This window comes from Centruroides vittatus, unplaced genomic scaffold (assembly GCF_030686945.1).
Source record: "Centruroides vittatus isolate TY-2023 unplaced genomic scaffold, ASM3068694v2 contig_484, whole genome shotgun sequence".
NCBI lineage: Eukaryota > Metazoa > Arthropoda > Arachnida > Scorpiones > Buthidae > Centruroides > Centruroides vittatus.
In genome coordinates, this window is record NW_027122274.1 from 2,393,878 (window position 1) to 2,420,179 (window position 26,302).

General features: G+C 31.4%; 1 protein-coding gene across 1 annotated transcript in view; it reads right to left on the reverse strand.

Annotated features, from left to right (window-relative positions):
* The window catches only part of LOC136978033 (zinc finger protein Gfi-1b-like), a 44,881-nt gene that overhangs the window by 10,826 nt on the left and 7,753 nt on the right, over positions 1–26,302 (reverse strand). The window contains exon 4 of the mRNA XM_067273679.1: positions 12,953–13,141. Within this exon, the coding sequence (XP_067129780.1) occupies positions 12,954–13,141 (188 nt within the window). The 3' untranslated portion in view covers position 12,953. The remainder of the gene's footprint in view (positions 1–12,952; positions 13,142–26,302) is intronic.

Consider the following 26,302-nt stretch of genomic DNA (forward strand, 5'->3'; position numbering starts at 1 on the left):
TACATTTTATTTCTATTTAAATAATTATAAAGAGAATTTCAACAATGATTACCGTAAATTAGGGTGAATAGAAAGGTTATTTAAAGAGAAATATCTAAATAACTCCAATAGCGCTAATGACGGTACCTCGTGAGTCTCAAAAATTGGTCTTATCCTCTAACAAGTTCAACATGGAATAAAAGAAATAGACTAATCAAATACTCGCTTCTTTTTATCCTTTTTACTTGACGTTTCTTTTCACCTCATAGCAACTTAAAAGCCTTTACAATAGAGAATTGAAAAGAAATGCTTTTTCTTTGCAAAAACTGTTTATTAGTTATATAGGCCTCATATTAAACATATTAAAACTTATATACGAAAGAAAACAGAACTTTTCAAAAACATTGCTCAAGTCGCTCAGATAATCTGGAAAACTGATTACATATATAAAAATGGAACAGCTTTTAAAAAATACTAAAGTCACTGAAGTCATTGGGTAAACTTATAACATTTTTGAAGCATACTGAGCTGGTAATGGGGGCAGAGAGTTTCCTAACAACACTTCTCACACGTGAAGTAAAATTCTTGACGTGTCTCCAAAAATCTCGTTGTTTGTGGTGTAGAAAGATGTTCGCATATCTACTCGTACATTCTTTAATTTGACAGACTTTGGCAACATATAGTCTGCTCGTGTCCGTTTACTTTCCATATACATTCACTACAAAGAAATCGCCAAGTTTAAGAGAAGTGTCCTCACTAAAATCAAGACCAATACGGAAACACACGAATAGACGAATTTAGCTATTTCGAGGAGCTAGGTCTCAGATTTCTTCAAATTTTAAACAACTGGTAATGAAAAACAAAAATGTTGTATAGGATAAAGAGAAACAGTCATTTTTGTTGTATTTTTATTCATCCCGCGACCAAAATCATTACGTTGCAAAGAAATCAATGGACTATAAAAATATTCAAAATATGTGTGATTTCAATGAAAAATAATGTCAAAAGACATAGCATAGAAACATTTCTGATTTGTTGGTCTGTTTCTTTGTTAGATACTTACAAAATTTTCTTTCTATTTTCTACGTATAAAGTTTTATTTCTATTCATCCCACTTTAAAGTACTTTAAGTGACAAATTGATTAAAAAATTAAAAATTAAAATAAAATACTTTATTAAATTTCCTATGGTAGCTGTATTATATGCCCTTTTACAAATGCAAATGCATTTGTAAAAAGGCAATAAAGGAGTTTGAACCTGTTAAGCTGTGAGGCAGTCTACCATCAATATTTTTCGGATTAAAGAGACTATTACTAGATTAAAATACTTTATTTTATATGTTAATATATATCCTAAATATACATAAAATATACATTTTGTAAGTTAAAAATAAAAATTTGTAACGTCAACAATAATTAAAATATTAGTTTAAACGTTTTACTGATTCATTCCGCATACTTTAAAAGTCACGTATCCAGGCAAAGTAATAAATTACTCAAGCTTAAAATCAATAAACTTTATATAATTAAATGATAACTGGACTGTATTAGATGGATGGCATAAGACAACGCAACATGTGTGCGATCCACCAAAAGAGGTGCCTTCCAGGAGAATTTTTATGGGGAAACTAGTCTCTATTTAGGTGTTAGATACGTGTAGAAAACCCGGAAAACTCTACATGGCTGCATGACTGTTGGTGAGGTTTAACCATCAATGTTCAGTAGTTTTATCCACTCGACCACTAGTGGGCCAATTGGATATAATCCTAGATTCTGGATTCAATATAATTCTATAAATGAAAATTATAATTTGTAACTATAACTTTGATAAGTACAGGATATAATATATATATATATAATTTCTTGCTTAAGATTGTTATTGGTCGTTATAGTGGCTTAAAAGTAACTATTGACTTATAATTCAAGACTATTTTTCGATGATATTAATATAAAAGAGTTTATATGGAAATGTTAATTGTAAAATAAGACTAATAACTGCATATTCTATTACTATATTTCCTATAATAGTAAAATATGCAATATTTTATTTTTTAAATTATCATATTTCTTGCAGGAATATATGTATATTTCAATGTCTATTTATTAATTCCATATTCTAGACATTAATTCATTTTACATCTTTTAATTTTTTATATCATTTAAAAATCTTAAAATTTAAATTGTCGTACTGTGCGTTATTATAAATCAGCACTTTAAATAATATATTAGTTTAAACTGAAATTTCTTGCTTTAAATATATACTATATAGTTGTTTTCTCTCTTCAGCTCCAAAAACGCGCTATTAACCACGCCCTTAAAGCCGCAGGCTAAGAATATATTTAAATCAAATTTAAATATTTGATGTTTGCAAAGAAAATTTCCTTGTAAATTGCATTCATTATTTACATTTTCAATTTAAGCGAGTTTTAACAGAAAACAACTCTTCAAATTTAAGGAATATTTTCAGCACAAATCTGCTGTTTTTCTGTCGATTTATTTCATTTCAAGACCATTATACGAATTTAAACTAAATTTATCTTTTTGTGAACGGATTGTCATTGTGAATCAGTATAAAATATTATTAAATATCTGCACCGGCTTCAATTGAATTGATAAAAGAAGGCAATGGATCACATGAGCAATCTCTGAAGGTGGTGCCTCCCAGGAAAACTCAGAGGAAAACTTCAGGAGTTGGAATACTCTACGTGACCAGCCAGAAAAAAATAACTAACAAAAGAAAAATCAAGAATGTTTCGAAAACTTGAGCTCGAACCGTAACGATCGGGCTGATCATCTTGATAGGATTCCGAATTATTTGAGCCTGATAATGAAAATCTGGAGAGTGTAATACTAAAAAGTTCACAGAGAAAGAAAAAACATCAAATTTTTCAAAGTTAAAAGTGTTTTAATTTGAACAAGCAAGAATACGTTTATGTAAAACATATGATAATTTTTGCATAAAGAATCTGTCTCTCTGTAAAAGAATTTGGAGAAATGAAATTTCTTGGAACAATAAAAAGCGTATCAAACTGTAAATAAATTGATTTCTTTCAATAAATGAGAATCTCTAAATTATGTATAATTGTGTATAAATTCTATTAATTTTACCAGTGTTTTCTTTTTACATATCCAATCAAAATGATCACTGAGAAACATACAATGCATTAAAATAATAAAAACTTGCCGTATTACCATATTTCTGTAAATTGTACCTAAATTGCTTAGTATTTTACTTCAATCGATCCATATACTTATAATTTTCTTTAATAAAAAAACTACTAATAATAATAATGATAGTAATTTTTAAAAAAGTTCATTAATTATTAAAATCTAAATTCCAGAATCTACATGAATAATAAGAAAATTTTAAAAAATAAAACCACGTAGCACGACGACACTAGATTTGAATTTCTTTTAAAGATTATAAGATTCCAAATTAGTTTCCAATGCGTATCGCTCACGATGGAGAATACCTCACTGCATAGTCATCTGGCCTACGCAAATTAGCTTCAATTATATCCTAGATTGCGTCATGGGATAAGTATAGTGTTATTTTTTTAAATTTTAAAAATTACAAAGATTAATATATAATAATAAGTAATATGATACAGCCATTAAAACAGTAGAAGTAAAGGTGAAAGATTGTTGATAGAATAAGGCAATGCAATACTGCCAAGGAAGAACGCCTCCCGGGAGGATTTTCGATGGGAAACTATTCCCACTGTAGGTGTTAGACACGTGAAGAAAACCGAGAAAACTCAACGTGGTATGCCCTTTGCTAAGGCTCCAAACCGCGACCATCTTGGCCATGGTGGCACAGTAATGGTGAACAACGTGAAAACAATAATTTAGTCGATTGCTCGTATATCAAGGACTCCCATTGTGTAAAGAGTTTGACTATCACACTGATTATAATATCTTGAATTTGATGGCCGGATATGTCGGTTCCGTTCCTCACCATTGGTCTTCCATTGTGTGTCTTGATTTAAAGGTCCTCTTATTATCCTGTGGGAAGAAAGAATCTAAAAGGGAAAAAAAGTCGTTAAATGGTCTAGTCCAGGGATGGCGAACCTATGGCACGTATAGAGAAATTATCTGGCACGTAACGTATCATACGATTTCGATTGATCATCTGTCTTTTTCAATCATCCTTTTTATCAATAAGCTTTTTGTACATTTATTCTAATTAAAGCATATTCGTTTAATTTCTTTAAATATCGTTATTCGAAGTCTAAAATTTTGGCACACATAAACATCTTTAAAGCTAAGTGTACTTACTATATGGCACGCGGGCTGAGAAAGGTTCGCCACCCCTGATCCAGTCGAAACTTCGTTCCCGATTCCTCGTACTAAATTTCATTGCAGGTAAGTCACGTTTTTAATGGGAAAAAGAAATTAGTAACGTGTTGATATCGCGCAATAGAAATCAAGCCCGAAAAACACGCAACAAATAACCAACTAATTTTTTTAAAAATATATTTAATAATTAAAATAATAAGTCTTTGATATGATTTCACTGTGTAATAAAATTAAATACTATTCGTACTCAAAATGATTCACGTTTCAACACTTTATATGTAGAGAGCTTCATTTTTATAAGACTTAAATGATACTGAGTAATATGAATCTTTGTGATAACATCACATTCAAATCGTCAAGTCAATGTAGCCATCGCCCACCAATGGCCTAATGGATAAAACCATTGAACACTGATGCCTGGCCAATAGGCTGGCCACATAGATTAGATTTTCTTCGGATGTCTAACACTTAAATAGGGGCCAATTTCCCATAGAAGTCCTCTCGAGGGGGTGAGGGGACTTTCTATGGGAAATTGGCCCCTTGGCAAGTCGTCTGTATTGCCTTAAACCATCAAGAAACTTATCAGACATTAGCAATTCTGGTAAACTCTAGTATTTTCATTACTTTAATTAAATTTTATATTTTATAAGGGAATTACTATACTAACCATCTTTTTCATGCAATCATTTGCCGTTCTAATACAGTTAACACCTAATTTTGTGTTGTTTCTTCCTGATTAAACGAAAAAGTTGAGCACTTAACTTAGATTCTGCTCAGATTTAAGCAAAGAATATGTATAATAAAGACAGAATTAGAAAGATATAAATAGATAATGCTAAATGCGAGTAAATAGAGATTGCGAAGCGATAGTCTGCCTTTAATATTATCCACGGCATTGTCAATATAATTAAATTATGCTTATAAATTTATCTCAATATATATATTTTTTTAAATTATTTTCAAGGAGCAATTATTTATTGTGACATCGTCACAGTGCCCAGCTAAAATTTTTTGTCACAATGCTCTCAATTTTAATACGGTCTTGCCCCTGTACATGATACTTTTCCTGTTGACCATAGAGTCATGCCAACCATCTATATAACTCTGGTTAGGGGAAAATATTTTAATTGAAATAGATCCGGTAGAAACGAGACATTCACATATAATTAATCGGACCCTCTTGCCCCTAAGCTTTCCATATCTGATCTCGAATTTAATCTATCTAACAACGTACTCGAGACTAATAAAAGACAGACAGACAGCAGAACGACAGTGGGAAGTTATAGATTTAACAGTTAAATAAATTAGTTAACAGTAATTAACCAAAAAAATTCAGCAAATTCATTCGCAAATAGTTTAAGTAAATTCTAAAATTGAAAAAATGAACGTCGACATATCAAATATTTTAATTAATCTGAATTACTAAAATGCAAAGAGAATAGAGAATATTAATCACAACTCATCGTAGCCTACACCGATATTCGAGATTATAACAATTATCTGTGATAAAAACTAAGAATTTGCAAGTTTATCCACTTCTAATGCACACTTCAAATCCTAGAGATTAAAACGATTTGTATTTTCCCTGTTTTTTTACAATAGAAACAGAAAATGAAAGTAAAACTTAATCTAGTTTTCTGTAGAAGTTAACATCATAGATTCCGCTTAATATATACATCTAAATAAACAAGTATTTAATCTAAGATATGTTATGTTTGTATTTTTATAAGCTTAACAGTTTCGAAACGATAAAGATATCTTTTGACATGCAATATACCCATTATCATTCTTTAATATCGTTACGAAATATTCCAATATAAATAAGTTTAACTATCTTGAAATGCGGATGTTTATAAAGTTCGATTCGCAAAATTTATCGCTTTTATCAAATAAAACTTTCTATTTACTGAGGGAGGAAAATTTATTAATTTATCTGTACATGTAAAATTGAATTTATGTCTTTCTGTCTGTCTGTTCGAGTATCACGCGAGAACGGCTGAATTAGAGTAAATTACTCATGCAATTAGAGTAAATTTTGATGTAAAATTGTTTTTGGTCGTATCTATTATAATCTTACTACAAGTAACTTACATATTCTTTTTTCCGTATATATCGGTACATTTTTATGTGTATATTACCTTTACTAATAGATCATTTTCCCGACAGATGCAGATTACCTCAGCTAGTGTAATATATAATATAAAATAATCATAATTGGTTTTGGATTCGAAATTTAGAATTAGTAATAGCAGTTTGCTAAAAATTAATATTAAACGTTATAATGATATATATTTATTCTTTATTGATTAAAAGAAAAATAAACTTATATACTGTATACCCATTTTTTGCTGTACTTTATTATTATTGTAAAGACTTTACCACAGAAAAAGTAGATTTCTTTCTAAAATACTTTTGTTTCTTATTAAAATTGTGAAGTCATAAATCATCAAATTTTCTTATATATTTATCAAATAGAAAATAGAGCTAGGCAGATAAAAATGTATACATTAAAATTGATTAGCTGTGAGAAAACAAAAGCCAAATTCGAGGTAGAATCTGAATGATCCGTAAAGAGAAAGGATCCACCAATGGCCGAGTGGATAAAAAACGCTGAACCCTGGCGGTCGGTCGCTGGTCACGTGGAGTCTACCGGCTTTTCTTTACGTGTCTAACACCCATATAAGGACCAGTTCTATATGGAAAGTCCTTCCGGCAGCTCGCTCGTGTGTTGCATTGCCGTATCCATCAAACCGTAAGGAAAGAATAAAAATTTTCATTTAGATTTCTTCAATTTATGCATTAATTTATTTGTATGATCATTAAAAATATTTAATTGTAATTTTTTTTCGTTTAAAATATGTTAAGCATTTATTTAAAATTTTGTTTTTTAGTGATTTTAAGATCATAGGAACCTTTCACTTGTGCAATTCGTTCGATGTCTGTTTATAAAGTCTCCTAAAATTTTGTTTTCAGAATTATAATCACAATAATTTTTTTTCAATAAAACGAGTTATGATAGATACAAAATATATATTCATTCTTTTAAATTAATCTGATCTATGACAAAGCTTAGAATAAATCAGATTTTTCTTGTAATGCCTCTTTACAGTAATGCCAGTAGAGGCTTAATTTTGTTCATTGCGGATGACTTGATCCATAACGTTGTGTGAGAAATAATGAGTGCTTATCTAACATTCAGGAAAGTACGAATCTGATATACGATTATTACAAGTTTTCCACGGAGAAGAAAAGAAGAAAAACTAGGAAAGACAAAGAAAAAAACAACACAATTTACATAAACGATTCCTCTGCAATTTTCTGGCACTGAAAACCAGAATTCTGGTAAATTTATGATAGAAACAACAACCAGAATAAGTAGATACATATGAAACAATAACGATTTTAACCTTAAAACTTCTTACTCCTAAGATTCTACTGAAGGGGAGATTAATGAAGATATAACAGATTTAAATTAAAAAGGTAAAATATATCTAAGTGAATAAAAGAAACTCACTCATTCACTTTTGATGTAGTCTGAAAAGAGCAATAAAACCGAAACGTGTACCACTTATCCTATATTTTAAAAGTCAAATAAAAAGGAATGCAAGATTTCACTTGCCAAGAAATCACTTGTTGTAGACAAGTGATTTCTTGGCTAAGATATCGGATATCAACGAGTTATACACTATGGATTCGTCGACTGTATAAAATTAATGAATCTCTCTGAAAAGAAAATTATTTGTAGATTGCCTTTCCATTTTCCTTAAGATATAAAATATCAGTATATGATAATAGCCGTTTGCCCATTAGTTAGATGTTAAAGTAACAGCAGGATTCAGAGAAGTTCTAAAGTTCTATGTTTTTTCAGAGAAAACATAAAACATGAGTTGAAATTTTAGGAACGTTATTTTTTATCTCCGTTTTTCTCTACCATTCATGGAAATTCACAATACAAAGACAGTCATCTCTACATTTTTAAATTTAAATTAATTTTTTTAATAACTTTTCTATGTTATATAATCAAACATTTCTACGCATTTAATTAAATTTCAAACAGATCATTATTTTAAAACGCTTTTATTTAGCTTTATATATCTTCAAAAATCTTGCAACCCAAATTTCATCTATTTACAATTGAGATAAAAGACTGAAACTGAGAACGTACTTATTCGAGGATAATGCATTTTAATGATGTTTTAGGGAGTGCCCCCACGATAAACATAACAAAATGTAGAATTTAATCATGATGTGTGTGTGTGTGTGTGTGTGTGTGTGTGTGTGTGTGTGTGTGTGTGTGTGTGTGCAAATGCACTGTAATGAAGTATACGATGGGGTCACTCACCATCCCCCTACTCCCAATTTCGAAAAACATGAACAATAACAGCGTTTTATTTTAAAATTTAAAAATATAGTATATTTTAAAAGTATTATTATAAAGTAAAGTTTACCTCAAACTTAATTTAATAATATATTTTAGTTATTGATATATTTATTATTTATATATTTGAATCGATCAATATTATCCTAATTCTGTAACTGATGCAATAGATCAAAGCTATTAGAATATGCGAAATCGTCCACCTCGATACCTGTAAATATTTAGGAAATTTTTGCATTTATTAAGTTATATCTATCTACTCTTATCGTCTGACAAATGAATTCGTCCTATCTGTACAGATTTCGTGCATACTCTTACTTATCTTCTAATTTGATAGCAGAAAACTTATTTATCATATGCTTTATGATAAATAAAGCATTATTTATCATATGCTTATTTATAATTTGAAACTAAAACTTATTTATCATATGCTTTAATCCAAATTCAATAGTTTAATTTTGAATCTGTTAAAAAGATGCTGAATGAGTGTACACTATATAATCAAACTAATAGACTAATTCTTACAAGGAGAGGGCCAGACTTAGTGAGCACTTAGCCCTAAACACAAACATCTCCTTGTCCAAATAATACGGTAAAATAATAGAATAATTTTCTTCTCAAGCATTTCCGAAAAACGGGCCTCTGAAAATTGGGTTCTAAGACTTTGGAAGTTTTATTTGTATATGTAAGTTCGAACCCTCGCAAGTTTATTATTATTCCTCACGTTTAAAGCTTATAAAACAAGAGAATAAAAAAGTGATATTTCCTGTTTAGCTATAACGAAGTCTGTAGATTTAACTTTTGTATGTTCTACAGGATGTTTGATCTTGTTCCAGGGTATATCCGTTGTAAGCATTGTTTGATACAGATCAATTGTAAAGGTGTCCATCATGTTGCTTAATTTGATATCGTTGAACACCTAAAACATATACAAAATTCGCACTAGTTTTGAAGAAACTAACATTTTAAAGATGTAAAGTTTCGTTTCATTAAATTGTTACATGGAATACTTGTACATTAAAATTCTTGTTTGAATAACAAATGAAAAGTAAGCCATAAAATTGGAACGTAACTCTAACAGATAAAATCTAATATCTGCTATAATAAATAGGTGGATTATTTAACCAAAATACAAACACAGTAAAACCAATCCAATCCATTTAAATAGCAGTTGTTTTAGTAAGCTACACTTATTTTCTTGCTGCGGCTTTGACAAAAACAATTCCTCAATAACCATTTCCTCGATAACCACGAACGAGTGCTTTTCGGCACTGTTTAAGTAATTTAAAAAAATTACACAAGAGTTTGGTTGCTTTAAGTCTAGTTTTACAAATACATATAAACCATTTATAGTTTCGATTTCCTATTTTTTCCTCATAGTGGCACCAAACAGCGATGATCAATGAACAGTTAGGAGAGGAATAGTAAACAAAACCTAAGTTTCTTTAATCTTAGGTTAGTAAATGTTAGCAATGAAAAGAATTGTGCGATTATTACTTTTGCATTGTAAAGTTTATCAAATTACTGTATTTATTTATTTAAAGTATACAATAAAATTTAATTTTGAACAAAGTAAACTTTTCGGATCATACAACAGGCATTCGAATAAGGACGAGAGCTTATATTGAGGCCCAGGATAGAGCGACCTTCTTTAGCTTCTTAGCGGACATGTTTTTTTTTTTTTCGTGAACAAATGAAATACGTAGACGGTTTTTTATTAACAAAAAGCAGTTATAAATAAATTTATTTTTTGTTAGTAAAAAGAACATTGATTTATAAGAGTAGGAATCATTACGGACCCCTAAGTTTTCTCCAAACAACCGGCAAAAATCCGAAGTTCCGAAAATTCGGCAAAAATTTCGCTAGTTCTGACTAGAGTTTTCCCCAATTAGTTCGAATTTATTTTTTCTTTATTGTTACATAGTATTTTGATGATATCTAATTTTATTATCATTTCGACATCTTATATTTGATACCTTATGCAATATATTGAAATTTTTTCAAATTATTCGTTGTTATTACTTCAAATAATATTAGAGTTTTACAAAATTACATTGAATTTTCGGACTCACATTAGGACATCCGAACAAAATTCTGAATTTATTTTATTTTCGTATTTATTGAAGATCAAATGTCAATATTTAAATTTTAAGTTTGTTAATAAATTACTGTTTCTTTAACAGAAAATTTGAAAAAATTTGTAGAAAATTAAAGTTTAAATTGGGAAATTATAAGCAAAACTAACGATTTTGCAACGTACTGAATGCGTCACAAAGATAATTGTGAATAAAAATCAAAAATCAATGAAATCTTAGTATATTATAATGCAAGAATTGTCTGTTATCAGTGACGTAGCTAAGATTTTGCCTGGGATAATCTAAAAACTACAATCAGAATGAAGAAAAATTAAGCATCCCTTACTTTTCGCTGCCGACAAATGATTCGTCCCTTATATACCCGTCAGACAAATGTTCTAGACAGTGATGTCAAACACGCGACCCGCGGGCCGTATTTGGCTCCGGAGACTTTGTAATACAGCCAGTGGCCCTAAGCTTGAAGATAATGTTATTAAAATAATAAAATTGAATTAAACAAAAAATACAAAGTACTGTATATCTTTAATATACTGAAAATTAATTTTCAATTGATTAAAATTTTATTGTTGTACAAAAATTTTTACTGGTTGCAGGATTTGGCATTCATTAGAGATATTACGCGGTATTTAAATGAATTAAATTTAACAATTTAGGATCGAAAATTACTTGTCACATTTCCGTGGGACTGCATTAATTTTTCCGACTTAGTTTGAGTAAACGGCCGGTGATAAAAATACGATTCGGGTATGAAATTAAAGCTCTTATCTTGTAGATACTGCTGCTGAAGAAAGAGATTTGAGAAAGCTTTACATGGCGAAGTTGCAAAGATACACATGTTAAGCCTACAGATCAAACATGTCGTGGTCCCGTCCATGTTAAGTTTAGCTAGAGCAATTTTATTTTTGCCTTGCAATTTCATTCTTGTAAATGCTGAGGTCAATAAATGCACTGTATATTTTAGTTACCAAGACAATTGTTTCTATCATCCTCTCCCAACTCAACCTCGCCAATTTCCCATCCCGTTAAAAGCGCGAGCAATGCCGGACACATGCGGCTACTTATTATTTGAATTTGAAAACCGATTTGAAGGATTTAAGGCAAACAAAAATAAATTTTTACTATTTAGTGCTCCTTCTACTTTTAATGCCGAAGAAACAAAAGAAACATCCTAATAGAATTGATTGAAATCCAGAGCAACAGTGCTAAAAGATAAATATAATAAAGTTGGTGTTCCAGACTTTTAAGAGGTGTTTCGAGCTTTTTACTCCTCTTCAGTTATTAATCTTCGAGAGACATTTTTAAAAATTATTTGTAATTTAACTTTTTCAATTTAATGTAACAAAAGGATGTTTGGTATTTTTCTCTGTCACGCCATCTCTTATCCAACCAAAGTTTATGGTATTTAATATTGTGGTCGTAGGGGATTTTTGGCCGTTCTCTTTGTATTCCAAGTTGAACCAAGTTTGCACCTTATTTTATATTATGTTTTCTTCAAGTTGGTACTTATAATAGCTTATAAATATGTAATTGTAATAAACTTATAATATTATAGATACGATCAAAAACAATTTTACATCGAAATTTACTCTAAATACATTCTACGCCCGAGAAGGATTCAGCCGTTTTCACTCGAACAGACAACCAGACGTGAATTCGAAAGTAGTCCACAAACCAGGTTTATCCTGAATATATATGTAAAAAGTTTTTTAGAAACCGTTTCAACTCTTCTCGAGTGATACTCGAGCAGGCAAAAATACAGATATAATTTCAATTTTATACTGTATAGATTAATTTAAATACTAGTTCCATTGTTTATACTATTTAACAAAAATATCGAGGAAGTTATCTGTATATATAAATTACAATCATTTCTTAAAGAATACGAATTATTCCATATTCACAACTCAAAATATTCCTAAATTTGTTTTTATGAGATGATCGAGTAGACGTATCAAAATGATACTAGATACAGGCTAATTCTGAATCCAGTTTCCAATGAAATACTTTATAATTTGTATTTATCAATTGTCTTCTTATAAAGTTATTAACAATTTTCTTGTAAAGATGTTAATAATTTAACAACTTTATGATTCTTAAAATCTAATGTGTGAAGACTCTTAGAAAATTAAGAACTGTAAATTGACGAAAAACAAGAAAAGCAAGAGTAAAAAATACAAATAAAATTATTTATTTGAACTTACGCTAATGTTGTCGACTGTTGGAATGTTGTGTATCGTGATGACGTCGAAGATCCACTTTCCTCTGGAAAGCACGCGGGCATATATCGCAAGAAAATGGTTTATATCCAGTATGTTTTCGACTATGTGTTATTAGATTCGACGATTGGCTGAAGGCCTTCCCGCACACACCACATTTGTGAGGTTTCTCTCCTAGAATAGAAAACCCGAGTTATTCCTCAATTTTCTTTGTGCTTGTACATTTCTAATAGGTCTATGTCATGCAAACTCAGATTTCATACAAAATCAAAATCGCTAAAACAAAATACAATGTTAAAGTAATTTAAATTCGTAGGATCTTAATAATTTACAATTTAAAATCGAATACTGGCGAGAACGTTAAAAAGTAGCCGTTGTTTAGAAGTTATTTTACGTGCATTTCAAAAAGAAACGTTCTTGAAAAATGGCCTCCGCGTTGAGGGGTGACCACCGTTATTGTAATTTTGACCGTGTTTGAAATCGAGTAATGATAATTTTAATTAAAAAAGTTTGATATCTGATATGACAATATATCACATAATTACAAAATTTATTATTTTAAATACCGCTCGGCCATCCGGCCGTCAGGTTAGAGAGGTTAAGTCTGCTGCTCTGAGGGACCCGGAATCGAATGAGGGAAGTGAATAAACCTCAAGAATTTTTCTTGGGTGGCCAGTCCTGGATAAAATACGTAACCATTCAGTTCCTAACCACAATGGGCGTTGGTGAATGGTTAGAGATGTCGAACTCCATCCCTAAGCAGTCCGCAACCTCTATTGTTAATCTGGATGAACTCATGATGAGCATGAAAATAAGGCCTTTTATTGCCCACAGGAAAAAAAATCATATTTTAATTTAATTTAAATACTAAATTTTACATATTAAATTATCTTCGTAGTATATAATATAAAAGTAATGATCATTGAAAGAACAATGCCTTTAAACAATATTTAGAGTTTTAAGTTTGATTAAAATAAATCACTAATTCAGAATTAAGTAATTAATTTTCCATTAAGTTAATTAGTTATAAAATATATTGCTTATTTACTTGTTAGTTAGTATTTTTCAATATTAGTTTATTCAAATATTGGATTTACTTTATTTAATTATAATTATAATTATGACATCGTTTTTAATTGTAAAACTTCATATACGAAACGTACAAAAATGAAAAACTGAAATATTTAACAATTTAAATTTAAAATTTAATCAATCTGCGCGTTATTTCTTTTATAAATTAAAGAAACTTTTATACACATAATTTCACACGTACAATACACAGTAGACAGACGTAGACAACGATTTTATACAAACATCTGAATGTTTGTATAAAACATATCCACCACCAAATTCAAATACGTTGGAAGTAGAGAATTAATTTTTACTATCCTTTATTAAAACATAAAACATAATAATAATAATCTCTTTTTACCAATAATATCTCGTATAACAAAGCCTATTTTCATTAATACTAGTATACAGGAAGTTTGTCATTTTCGTAAAACCAAAAATAAAAAAATTAAAAAATTAAAATATATTAAATCTGATAGCCTATATCTTCTATTTGTAGAAATATTTGTTAACATTAATTACTATTTTACAAAAATAAGTGAAAACGAGCAATTATTTATTGTGACAACGTCACGATGCCGGGCTGCAATTTTTGAAGTGGAGAGTTAGCGAAGCTTCTTTTATGAGGCTTACAGAATTATGTTCGTTCTCTAAATCCGTTCGATAGATGTTGATTAAAGTTTGCTATTTTCCATTAATTGCGTTGCGGAATCCAAAAATGCAATAAAAAATGAGGGTCCTGACTTCGTTTTCGAGATATAAGGTCGTTTCACGAGCACGCACGACAAAGCGATATCGCACGAATCATGCGACTTTTGTCGTATGATGTTTCACGGTCGCTAACACGTCTTGTACCGGCTTATAAAATCGAGTTCGTTCTCAAAATTTAATAGATCGAGTTTTATAAAACTTTGCAATTTTTCATTAATTGAGACGAGGAGTCCAAAATGTAATGTGGGTCCATTTAAATGTAACAATCCAGCAACGAATCGCTTAAATTTCCCGTCAACATTTAAAATTCTGGTGGCGCTATCTATTACGATATTTCATTGAAAAACTGTTTACATTTTTAATTATTATGTAATGGCAGAAAGCTTAATTTTAAGGATAGGAATTGGTTTTATAAAAAATTGTAAATGCTAATAACGAGTAAAATCGTCATTAAGTCCGACCTTACTGGAGATATGACACACGACCACCCTTTACCTTCCCACCCCGTCCACCTTAAACCACCAAAATTTAATAACATGAATCTTTCTAATACAAACCTTCCTGAAAAATTTCAGAAATTTTCGAAAGCACAGGAGTTATTAATTAAGCTTCAAAGAGGGTAAACAAAATCGTGCTACACACACACACACACACACACACACACACACAAAACACATACACACACTTAACGTCCATACATACAGAAAAAACTCTGAATGTTTTTTGCATTTCTCGACCTTCCATTCCTCTAAGTCCAAAAATGTAAAAATCTTGAGGGTACAAAAATTTTTTGACCGATAGCCATAATTTCCCTCTGTTATGTACTGTACGAGTATAACAGAGCCAAGAAAGTAAAAATAGGAGTCTATGACTTCGTTTTCAATATACAAAGGTATTACAATGACAATGTCAATGCTCTCTGATGTGACGTGCCCCTAACGGAATTTGGATCACAAATAAAAACAGTATTACGTGCACATAACGGAGAATAGGCGCGAAAAAGAAACAAACACAAGAACAAACCAATTACCATTGATTGCTTTGTTCTTCTATCGTCTCTCCATACCTGGCTAGTGCAAGGATCGTGTCTCCAGTGGCCTGCAGGTACGACGATAGCCTCTTTTGTGATAACAAGTGCAAAGTTTACCTGTCCGCGTCTGTCAGGTACTGTACTAGAACCGCCCCTTCTGTGCCTAACAGATGCATGGATTGCTACTTTCCTTCAGGCTCCACTTCAATTCTGTCGCGATACGACAAAGTCGCGCGATGTCCTAGTTATTCATATTTTTAATTTATTTAATTTAAAGTATATGCTCTCCACCTCAAATTAGTAGAGGCTTGCCTCTGTACATCATACTTTTCCTTTAACAATAGAGTCGTGCCGGTGATCTAACTGCTTTCAGGGGAAACGCTTTGAATTGAAATAACGTGACTTCCGGTTTGCTTCGGAAGTTCATATGTAGTTAATCGGGGCTTCCTGCCTGAGGTTTCCAAGTTTTATCTCGTCTTTCATCCATCTCCGTTCTCGAGATTAAAAAAAGACAAACGGACAGACGACAGTGGGAATTTATAGGTCTTCAATTTTTTCAACTTGCAGCCCAAAAACAAATACAATCTATATACAAATTCAAATATTGTAATTTGAAGAATAAATGGATTGGATTGTATTACTAGGCAACGCAAACATAAAGGGCGATCTGACGAAGAGACCACCCAGGAAGACTTTCTATGGGAAACTGGTCCAAATTTAGGTGTTAGACACGTGAAGTAAACCCATGGACAACTCCATGGAGCCAGCCTGTTGATCAGACACAACCCAGTGTCCGGAATGGTGGATTCTGTCCGACTTTCGTTTATTCTTCAATAGTGTTATCCACCCGGATGAATAAATGGATTATTAATAATTAACTTTACAGCTTGCTATGCTAATCAGAACTTTTCACACAAAGTATTTAATAATACTAAAATAACAGGATATTTTATTAAGTGATAACAATAGTAAACTTTCTGCATGAATCTATTGTATAAAATAATTCGTAAATTATAAAGTAAATTAAAAAGGCATTAAGATCACAACAGAAATTATTAGGCTATTACTTAAAATATAACTGGCTGAAATCTGAAAGAAATATTTTGTAAAGGTAATAACAAAGAACTCTATGTGGTCAGTTGTTTCTTTAAAATTTGAACTGTAAAAACAATTATGTATATTATTAAATTGCAGGAAGAATATAGTAAAAATAGAGAAAAAATTATTAATATGTTTAAGATTGTTTTGGTGTACAATAAAAAAAAAAACAAAAAACCAAGGGTTCAAAGATGAATTTAATTTTTTTGATTAACACGAAGCATCTACACGTTAGGCTACAGACCACATTCGTGGTCATTAATTTTATTATAGAAAGACTTAGCCCTCAATTGGATCTACTAGTATGCATGAGGAATAAAGAACTACGCCCGATCCGTACTGTCCTTGATAAATTACGGAAGTTCGAATCCGGACTGCCATAGTCAATGGCATAATCTCCCTTAGGATAAGACAATGCCTTAGTCCCATTTCTAAAGGGTTTTGTAGTAATATCAGTGATTTGAGTTACTATCTTATGAAGCAAAGTAATACACACATCGCACTCGTTGTTAGCCTCTATAGCCTTGATTCCACTCGCAAGTTTCCAACGGTAGTGGAGAACGTTTAACGACAAACATATAGAACCTTATTCCATTGGAAGCGATAGCGGTTACGGTTATGCAAAGGAGCCAATTGGAAATGCCAATTAGATGCACCGTCACACTTTAGAGCCTAGGATAGCTTCTTTATATTCTGACGTCACTATACATACTATCACTTTATTGGCTATCAAAAGCGGTTGGTCATATCGGCAGCGACAAATATTCGACATGTCGGAATTTTTCTTAGCGGCGCGGTGAGTCGCTTGAGCAGTACATATGGGATTGTTTCCATGGTAACTTCTGTCATCTTCTCGTTATTGCTGCTGGAAACGTACAAGTAGAATCAGATCTTAAGTTGAGATCAAACAACGTCGCAATCGAAAAGCAATACCATTACAGATAGCCAATTATATTCATTATTAATAAGTATTATTATGTAACTACACAATATTTGCATGGCCCAGTTGTCTATTCCTTAGCTCAACAGAGACCAATTAGATAAAACCAGTGGTCACTGACAAACGGGCTGGCCATATGGAGTTTTCCGGATTTTCTTCACGTGTCTTACACATAAATAGGGGCCAGTTCCCATAGAAAATCCTCCAGGCAAGTATCTCCTCTGTGGCAGCTCGTCCATGTGTGTGTTGCCTCATTCCATCAAAGCAACCAATCTATCAATATCCTCCAAATTATGATTTGCACCCATTTATTCAGAGGCTCACAAATTTATTTTACCCTGGGGCCCTGAGATTCATAATGCGTTACTGCTTATCGTAATTGATTATCATATAGATCAGGGGTGGCCAACTTTTGTGCACATAAGATCTACTTTTTATCGTAAAAATGTGTCGCGATCGACTTGTTGTCATAGGCATAGTCTAAGTGGGGAGGGGAAAGTGTGAAATACATACTATGTTTATACACTGTTTCAGTACGAAGTGCACTCATTGCTTATGAGTCGAGTCATAACTGCATGCATACAGTTGCGTTCGGTTACAAATATAATACATTAAGTCAAGACATCGCTAGCTATCGACCAAAATTGGCATGGCGATCGACCGGTCGATCGCGATCGACTTGTTGGCCACCCCTGATATAGATGAGTGGCAAATTGATCGGTTCACTGAAAACTTATAATTTATTAATTTGTTAAAAAATAAAAATAATTGATTAGTTTTAAAAATAAAACGTGTTCAGTAAGACCTGAACATTCTGGTTTAATTTATTAAATGTAAATAATTAATCCTATTCAAATCATTATTATACATCTCACCTGCAGCAGTAAACTCGCACTTTTACCGTTTACGGTAAAAAAGCAGATTCGTTTCAATTTGTAAGGAAATGTTTTACTAAACGAGCAATTATTTATTGTATTTATTTACAATAAATAATTGCTGCAATTTTTAATCCTATTTTTTAAATTTATTTAATTTAAAATATATGCTCTCCACCTCAAATTAGTAGATGCTTTCCCCTGTACATCATACTTTTCCTTTAACAATAGAGTCGTGCCGGTCATCTATTAACTGCTTTCAGGGGAAAAGTTTTTAATTGAAATAACGTGACTTCCGGTTTGCTTCGAACGTTCGTATATAGTTAATCGGGACCTCCTGCCCGATTTGGTCTCGTCTTTCATCTCTGTAACTCCGTTCTCGAGATTAAAGAAAGACAGACGGACGGACATTAGTGGGAATTTATAGGTCCACAATTTTTTCAAACTGTGGTCCAATAAAGTAATCCACTTGAGAGATGTCCAACAATAAAAATTACTATATACACTGTAGCAGGCATCTCGACAGTAGGCTTGGAAATATCATTCCGCTCAAAATATGGAAGTAATAAATTTACGCCCACTCTGCACTTTCGGCCGTTACTCGGCTTGGATAATTTTTTGCTGTTTTGTGCCATATATAGTCACTTATATACATACAAACAGCGGTATAAAATCTGATACTGTCTCTGCGTTGTTCAGAACCCAAAACAATGGCAAGAAAGGCGTCAGGATGGCTGGTACTTGAGAAGATCCTCAAAAAAAACAAAAACAAAATAAAAATTAGAATTACTTACACGATAGATTTCTTGGAAATTGTTTTAACGAGTTTACTGTCAGTATGTTTATCAGACACTACAAGGAAACAATTCTACAGCGCCTGAACGCAATAATGGTAGATCGCCAATGACTGCTGCCAGAGAAGATCAAATTTTGCGTAGCCTTGTCATAAAATATCGAACTGGTACGTTTGCGCTGGCAGCAGAATTGTGGAGCGGACGCAAAGAACGTCCTGTACCTCGACCAACTGCTGGCAAAGTTCGGTTTACATTGTCAAAAGAACCAGTGCCGTAACTAGGATTTTGAATGCCTATGGCCAAGAAAAAAATGGCGCGCCTTTTTAATTTTTGTTATTAAATAAAAATAAAAATGGTGGTTTATTTCTGAAATATATGTTCGTAGAAATTACAGATAATAAATACTATATAAATATAATTATAGAAGCTTTTTTGTGTTATTAATTTCGAATACATATTATTCCAAAACCTCGTTGGCGCCTTTATTAAATCGGCGCATATGGCGGGAGCCACGTTGGCCATACCCTAGTTACGGCTCTGATAAGAACCACCGCAAACGAATGAAACGAACACTAACCGAAACGAAATATTTGCCGCATTGTACTACGTGACACAAATCAAGTTAGAATGTATTGACTAAAACGATTTTGAATACTAGTTGTGAAAAGTTCGGCAAAAGTTGAGATATTCTCAACTCCTAACGAATTGGTCGAAAACTCACTAAAAGGGGACAAATGGTAGTTCATATCCACTTCGTAGTGGTTCCTATGCCAATTTGAAGCAGGGTGTTAGTATTGGTTTCAGCTTACTCTTGTTCGTACAAGAGTAAGCTGAAACCCATGCTAACGTCAATCCAGAACAGAAAGCTGTTTGCATGGTCCAGGTACCACCATCTGCCTAGACATCAGATGGCGATTTGGTATGACGAGTCGCCCTTTCCGGTACTGTATGAAAATTGTGGGTGGAGAGTCATTAGATACGGTTCAATGAAAGGTTTGACCAAAACTATGTGAAGAAAAGTGCCAAGTTTCTAACCACAATGTAACTGTGGCGGTGTTTTAGATATTCTGGTATTAATGATTTAATTCTTTATGATGTCAATGCATAACACTACCAGGCAATTTTACACCTGCGTATTTTTGTCATCTGTAGCCGAGCTATGTTCAAAGAAGATGCGATTTTCCAACGAGCATTTGCCAAACAGCATATTGTAAGCGCCACACTGCTTGGCATCGCCAAAATCGGGCCCAAATCTTGGAATAGGCCTCAAATCCGTCCAATATGAATCCAATGGAGGACCTGTGGTGTGTCCTCAAGAAAGATATGTGAAAACACAAACCCGAACAAAACATCAACTGAAGACGGTACTTCAAGAAGCGTGGACCAAAATTCCACAAAACCTTTGTTGTGACTATGTGGACTATGTCACAACGATGTCTAGTTCGATCGAGTTGTCAATGCGCATGAGAGATTCACGAAGTGATAATTGTATGCGAATGCAAGGTGTGTCTAAATTTATTGTCTCCACGTTTTGAACGGAATAATGTTTCTAGGCATACATCAAGATGCCTGTCACAGTGTACGTACCGATTTTTATTGTAGAACATTAACTCAAGTAAAGTACTTTGTTTAGCATAAAATTTCCTTACAAATTATAAATAATTCTGCTCTTTTACTATTTATGACAAGTGCGCATGAGATGTGAGTACATTTATTGCCGCGGGTAAGGTATAACTAAATTAATATATATTTTATTATTATGTGTAAAATTCATGTATAAGTATTTCGCTCTTTTATGTTGCTATATGGCACCACGACAAATTTCTTCTTACAGGTAGTAGTTGAAATCACAGCCATTAAATTTATATGATTTTATTCCATTCTTGTTTAAGTATTTTAACTACAAAGATTTGTTAATGTTTATTAAACTGTTTATTAAATTTTAAGTTTAAATTTTTTAAAAATTGAATTATTATTATTATTATGTAATTTGAAGTCCCTTTTATTTCATATCCTCTACCGGTAATGATAAATTTCACTATAGGCCAAGAACCTGTGATGAATAAACTTTAGACTGTCATGTTTGATATGCTAGTTCCTGACATTAATCAAATCTGATCGGAACTATATGAAGTTAAACAAAAACAATTCTGGAATTTAAACATATGTTAACTGATTATGTAAACTGCATTTTTGCACATTAATGCTGAGATACAAAAATAACTTTTCTGACATGATACTAGTTCGGGTTTTTTCAATAGTCAATTAACTAATTTATTATTTTATCAAATATTTATTTAAATCTGTTAGAATTCTAAGCCTTTCTACAAATAAACGAAGTCGTTTATCTAGCATGATAATATTAAAATGCATCAAAGTATTTACTGAAATTGTAATTCGATCTAATATGCCTAACGAGTAACGCTGTTTAGTTACGTTCCTAAGTTTTAGGACAGACCTATACATTTCCACTGTCATCTCTTCGTCCTTCGTTAATCTCGAGAACGGAGTTAGATACATAAAAATCGAAACCAGATATGGGCAGGGCGTCACGATTAACATATATACGAGCTTCCGGTCTAGACTGGAAGTCACGTTACTTCAATTCAAATTTTTCTCCATTAAGAAGTTAGATGACAGGCATAACTCGATTGTTATCAGAAATGGTTTGATGTATAGATGCAAGGCTACTAAAATGTAGACCAGACAGAAAACGTCGGGGCCGGAGACCCCGATTAACTATGTACGAACGTCCGATCCGGACAGGAAGTCACGTGATTTTTAAAAATTAAAAATTGATAAAAAATTGCAACCCGGAATTGTGATGATGTCACAATAAATAATTGCTCGTTACTTTTAGCCCTAAAACTATTCTACGAGTTGTTTATGGATTAATGAATGAACAAAAGAGAGAACGCTGACAAATTATCCATGTGAAGTTTCGTTTAAATATCGTTGGCGTTTTTCTTAATGGACTGTTATGAAAAAAAAAATCTACAAGAAAAAGTGAAACTGTATTGCCAGTTTGTTAAGCTGAATATTCAATGTTGTCTCCAATAAGTATCGATATACAATACTTTACGATTTTCATTATTCTACATAGCAATGTACAGTACATTGTACATTGTGAGAAATAAAATTTAAAGACATAGTTGATCGATAAAAATAACAAACCGTCTAAATTCTTAAAGTTATTATTAATACCTAACGGGAAAGAAATATACGATAATTTTGAATAAGAATAAATTAGAAAAATTCACGAATCATCCATTTTATTATTTCAAAAGTAATACGGACTATAGAAAAATTGTTTTATGAAAAATCTAAATTCATCTTACTTATCAAAAATTGATAGAGAAACGGTTGACACTTATATAAAATCATCATCAAATAATAACAGTAGTTATACAGTACTGTGACTTCGGTCCGACATGGTACCAGTCGTAATTAGAAATTGGAGAGATCGAATAAAACGTACCGACCTACATTCAACCCTGTACAACTATAGCATAAATATAACCATTAGTGCTGTGGACGAAGAATAAACTCTTAGATATTATATATAAATGTGTATTTAAGTGCGTTTGTCACATTCAGATCTTTCCTGTATTCATTTGCTTTTCTTTCATTTATTTGTTTATAAAGCTAAAGAGACCGAGTGCCCGAGTCCCTCCTTAAGTACGCTACTGTTTGGTGCTAATATCAACCGAATATTATGTTTACGATAAAAGAAAAATTAATTTTGGATAAAAATCTAAACAAAATTAGAAAACGAAAAAGTAAACAAATGTAGGAAAAAGAAAATCGTGACTGAATGAAATGGAATATAATCAGAAATAACAACGAAACTTTATTGTATGAAAACACCCGAGAAATGATTTGATAAAGAGACAGGATATATAATAATAATGCAATTAATGCCCATATGCATCAAGAGATAATCTTTGAATTCATTTTAAATCACACAAAGTGTTAATCAATTCTATTTTAAGAACGAATTAATATTTTCATTATATGAAAGAAAAAGTGTTATGAGTAATTAATTGTAGCTTATATTATATACACGAGAAATGTATTTAAATGCCAATCTATCAAAAATATCTCATAACAAGTGAAAGGTGACGGATCTTTGTTTTCATCACAGACAAATTAAAATTATCTATGTATAAACTAAGAAAGTACAGTCAAAAGTGACATTATGGATTATTAATCTAAACGAAATGTTAAAAAAATAAGGAAAAAGCTTTTAAATATAATACAACATTAAAGTACAGGAAAGAACTAACGTTCAACCAATTTACTTGTCTTTTGTCTTACGTGTAGGATAAGAGGGCGTCCATTAATTGCCCTCTGTACAGTTTAAGGAACGGAGGAGGATGCGAAAACTGCATCATTGTATACATCTTGTGGAGTGGTCGAGGCATTGTCTATGTGAATTTTTTAGTGGTGCTAGGAACATACGAATTTGTTCTTATAAATCTACTTATTAATACTAGTCATGTAAATAAACTATCAGCTAGAAACTATTTGCAGAGCTTGTAAAAGTCATTTCTTCTGCTCTCCGTGAACTGTTGTAAACGTAATTAAAGGGGGAAGAGTTTGCTAAAAGTTCATCATTGTACACAAAGGGGAAAGAAGGGTGGGGTTAAAAGTGGCTCAAAAATTGTATACATAATTAATCGACGGTCTATAAAACAATGTATGAAACATTTTTTCTTGATATTACGTTAATGTTCAGTATGCAATTTTTCACTCTCTATCACATAAAATGTAAGATATTTTCCTCTAATAAATAAATATCTTATATTTATATAAATATAAATAAATAAATATTTGTAAACATTCTTTAATGTTTACAAACAAATCCGTAAAGAAAAAAAAAAATCAAGAAAATATGTAAACATAAAGATTGTGAACTGTTAATCTTGAGAACGGAGTTAGACAGGTGAAAGTCGAGACCAGATATGGAAAGTTTAAGAGTAGGACGACCAGATTAACTATATACGAAAACTTCCGGTTTACACCACAAATCACGTTATTTCAATTAAAAAATTTTCCGTAAACGGAGTTAGATACATAACCGGCACGACTCTATTGCTAACAGGAAAAGTATAATGTGTACACGACAAAACATTACCACACCATGCAGGCAAATACTATGTGCTACCTGTCGTACTAATGGCGTAATGGCGCGTCTATTTCGCGCTATATCATTGTCGCAGTAATTAAGTGAATATAATATATATTTTTTAAAATTATATTCTTTTTTGTAAGAATTATATTTAGTTAATTGTTGTTAGCTTTTTTGCCAATAGATGGAGCTACGTGTAACTCATAAAATCGAATGTAAATAAAAATGAATTGATTTATAAAATCCGATCAATAATTTGAGATGGGATATACGACATAATCTAAGTTGGAAGTATAAGAGCGTAATTGCCGAGTTTCGTAGCAATTGCTCGAACGACCTAGGCGTGCATGAGAAACAAACAAACAAACACAACAAACAAACATCCTCATTTATATATATATATAGCTTTTACAGTTAAGACTAGACATTATTACTTTATAATGATGTAAAACAATGTAAAAGGGTTTCCCAGAAATCCATCACTGACTATTTTAATAATCAAAACTTTATTAAAAACAAATTTTTATATAAATGAAGTGTAGAAATATAACTTTTAATTAAAATATATAATAATTTTTTAATTATTAAATAAAATTCTTTAACTGACAATAAATTTTTAGTACTGTAATAAATAACAAAGTAAAAATGTATTCTTATTTTAATTATATTGAATAGGTGTAATAAATTTATAGTATTTGTATCAATTATTAGAAATAGCTTTGCAACAATATTCTGCTAGTCTTCTATCCACTATATATCAATAAATTTATCCTCATTTGTTTGCATTCAGCCGTGAAAACGAACGTAAATGTTTAAATTTGAACACACAAAAATATTATCTCGAACGCCTTAAAAATACTAATATCTGTAATATAAAAGCATGACATTGAAATTTTGAGACAATATATTAAGGACAAAAATGTATAATAGTACTTAATCATATAAAATAACTTTTTAACGATTTACTTACATTGACAACTAACTTTATCCTGGGAATAAAATGAATTGATGACAAAAAGCAACGCAACATATGGGCAATCTACCAATAGGGATGCCTCCTGAAAGGACTTTTTATGGAAAGCCTGCCCCTACTTACATGTTAGACAGATGAAAAAAACCCGGAAAATTCCACTCTTTCATCAGGATCACGAGCAGTATTCAGTGGTTTTATCCAATCGATTATTGGATAGCCAATCTTCGGAAGCCAATAGCCAAATTTTATTCGTTAGAGCCAAAGAGACGCAATAAAACGCCATAAAAACACGTTGCTAATTTATATTTCGCTAAAAGTTCTTGTTTAACTCGTTAAGTGATCTTAATGAGTTAACAAGAACTTCAGAACTAGGATAAAGAATTGAATTATTCAAATAATTTATAGTCCTACGGCCGTCGAAAAGGGGGTTTGGGGATTTTTTTCCTGGAGAAAACTTAATTGTCCTACTCTTATACAATTATTATCATTTTTACTAAAAGAAAATAAAATCTTTAAGACTGCTTTCAATTAATAAAGAATCGTTTTACATATTTCATTTGTTAAAAGAAAGATCCGCAAGGGGCGCATCTTTTCTTAGAGTTTTATAAAATTCCTTAAATTTTATGGTATATTACCAAAGCACTATTTTAAACATTTAGACTAAAAGACAAGTATTTTTGTTTATTTCAAGGAAACATTTTTAATAATTCTA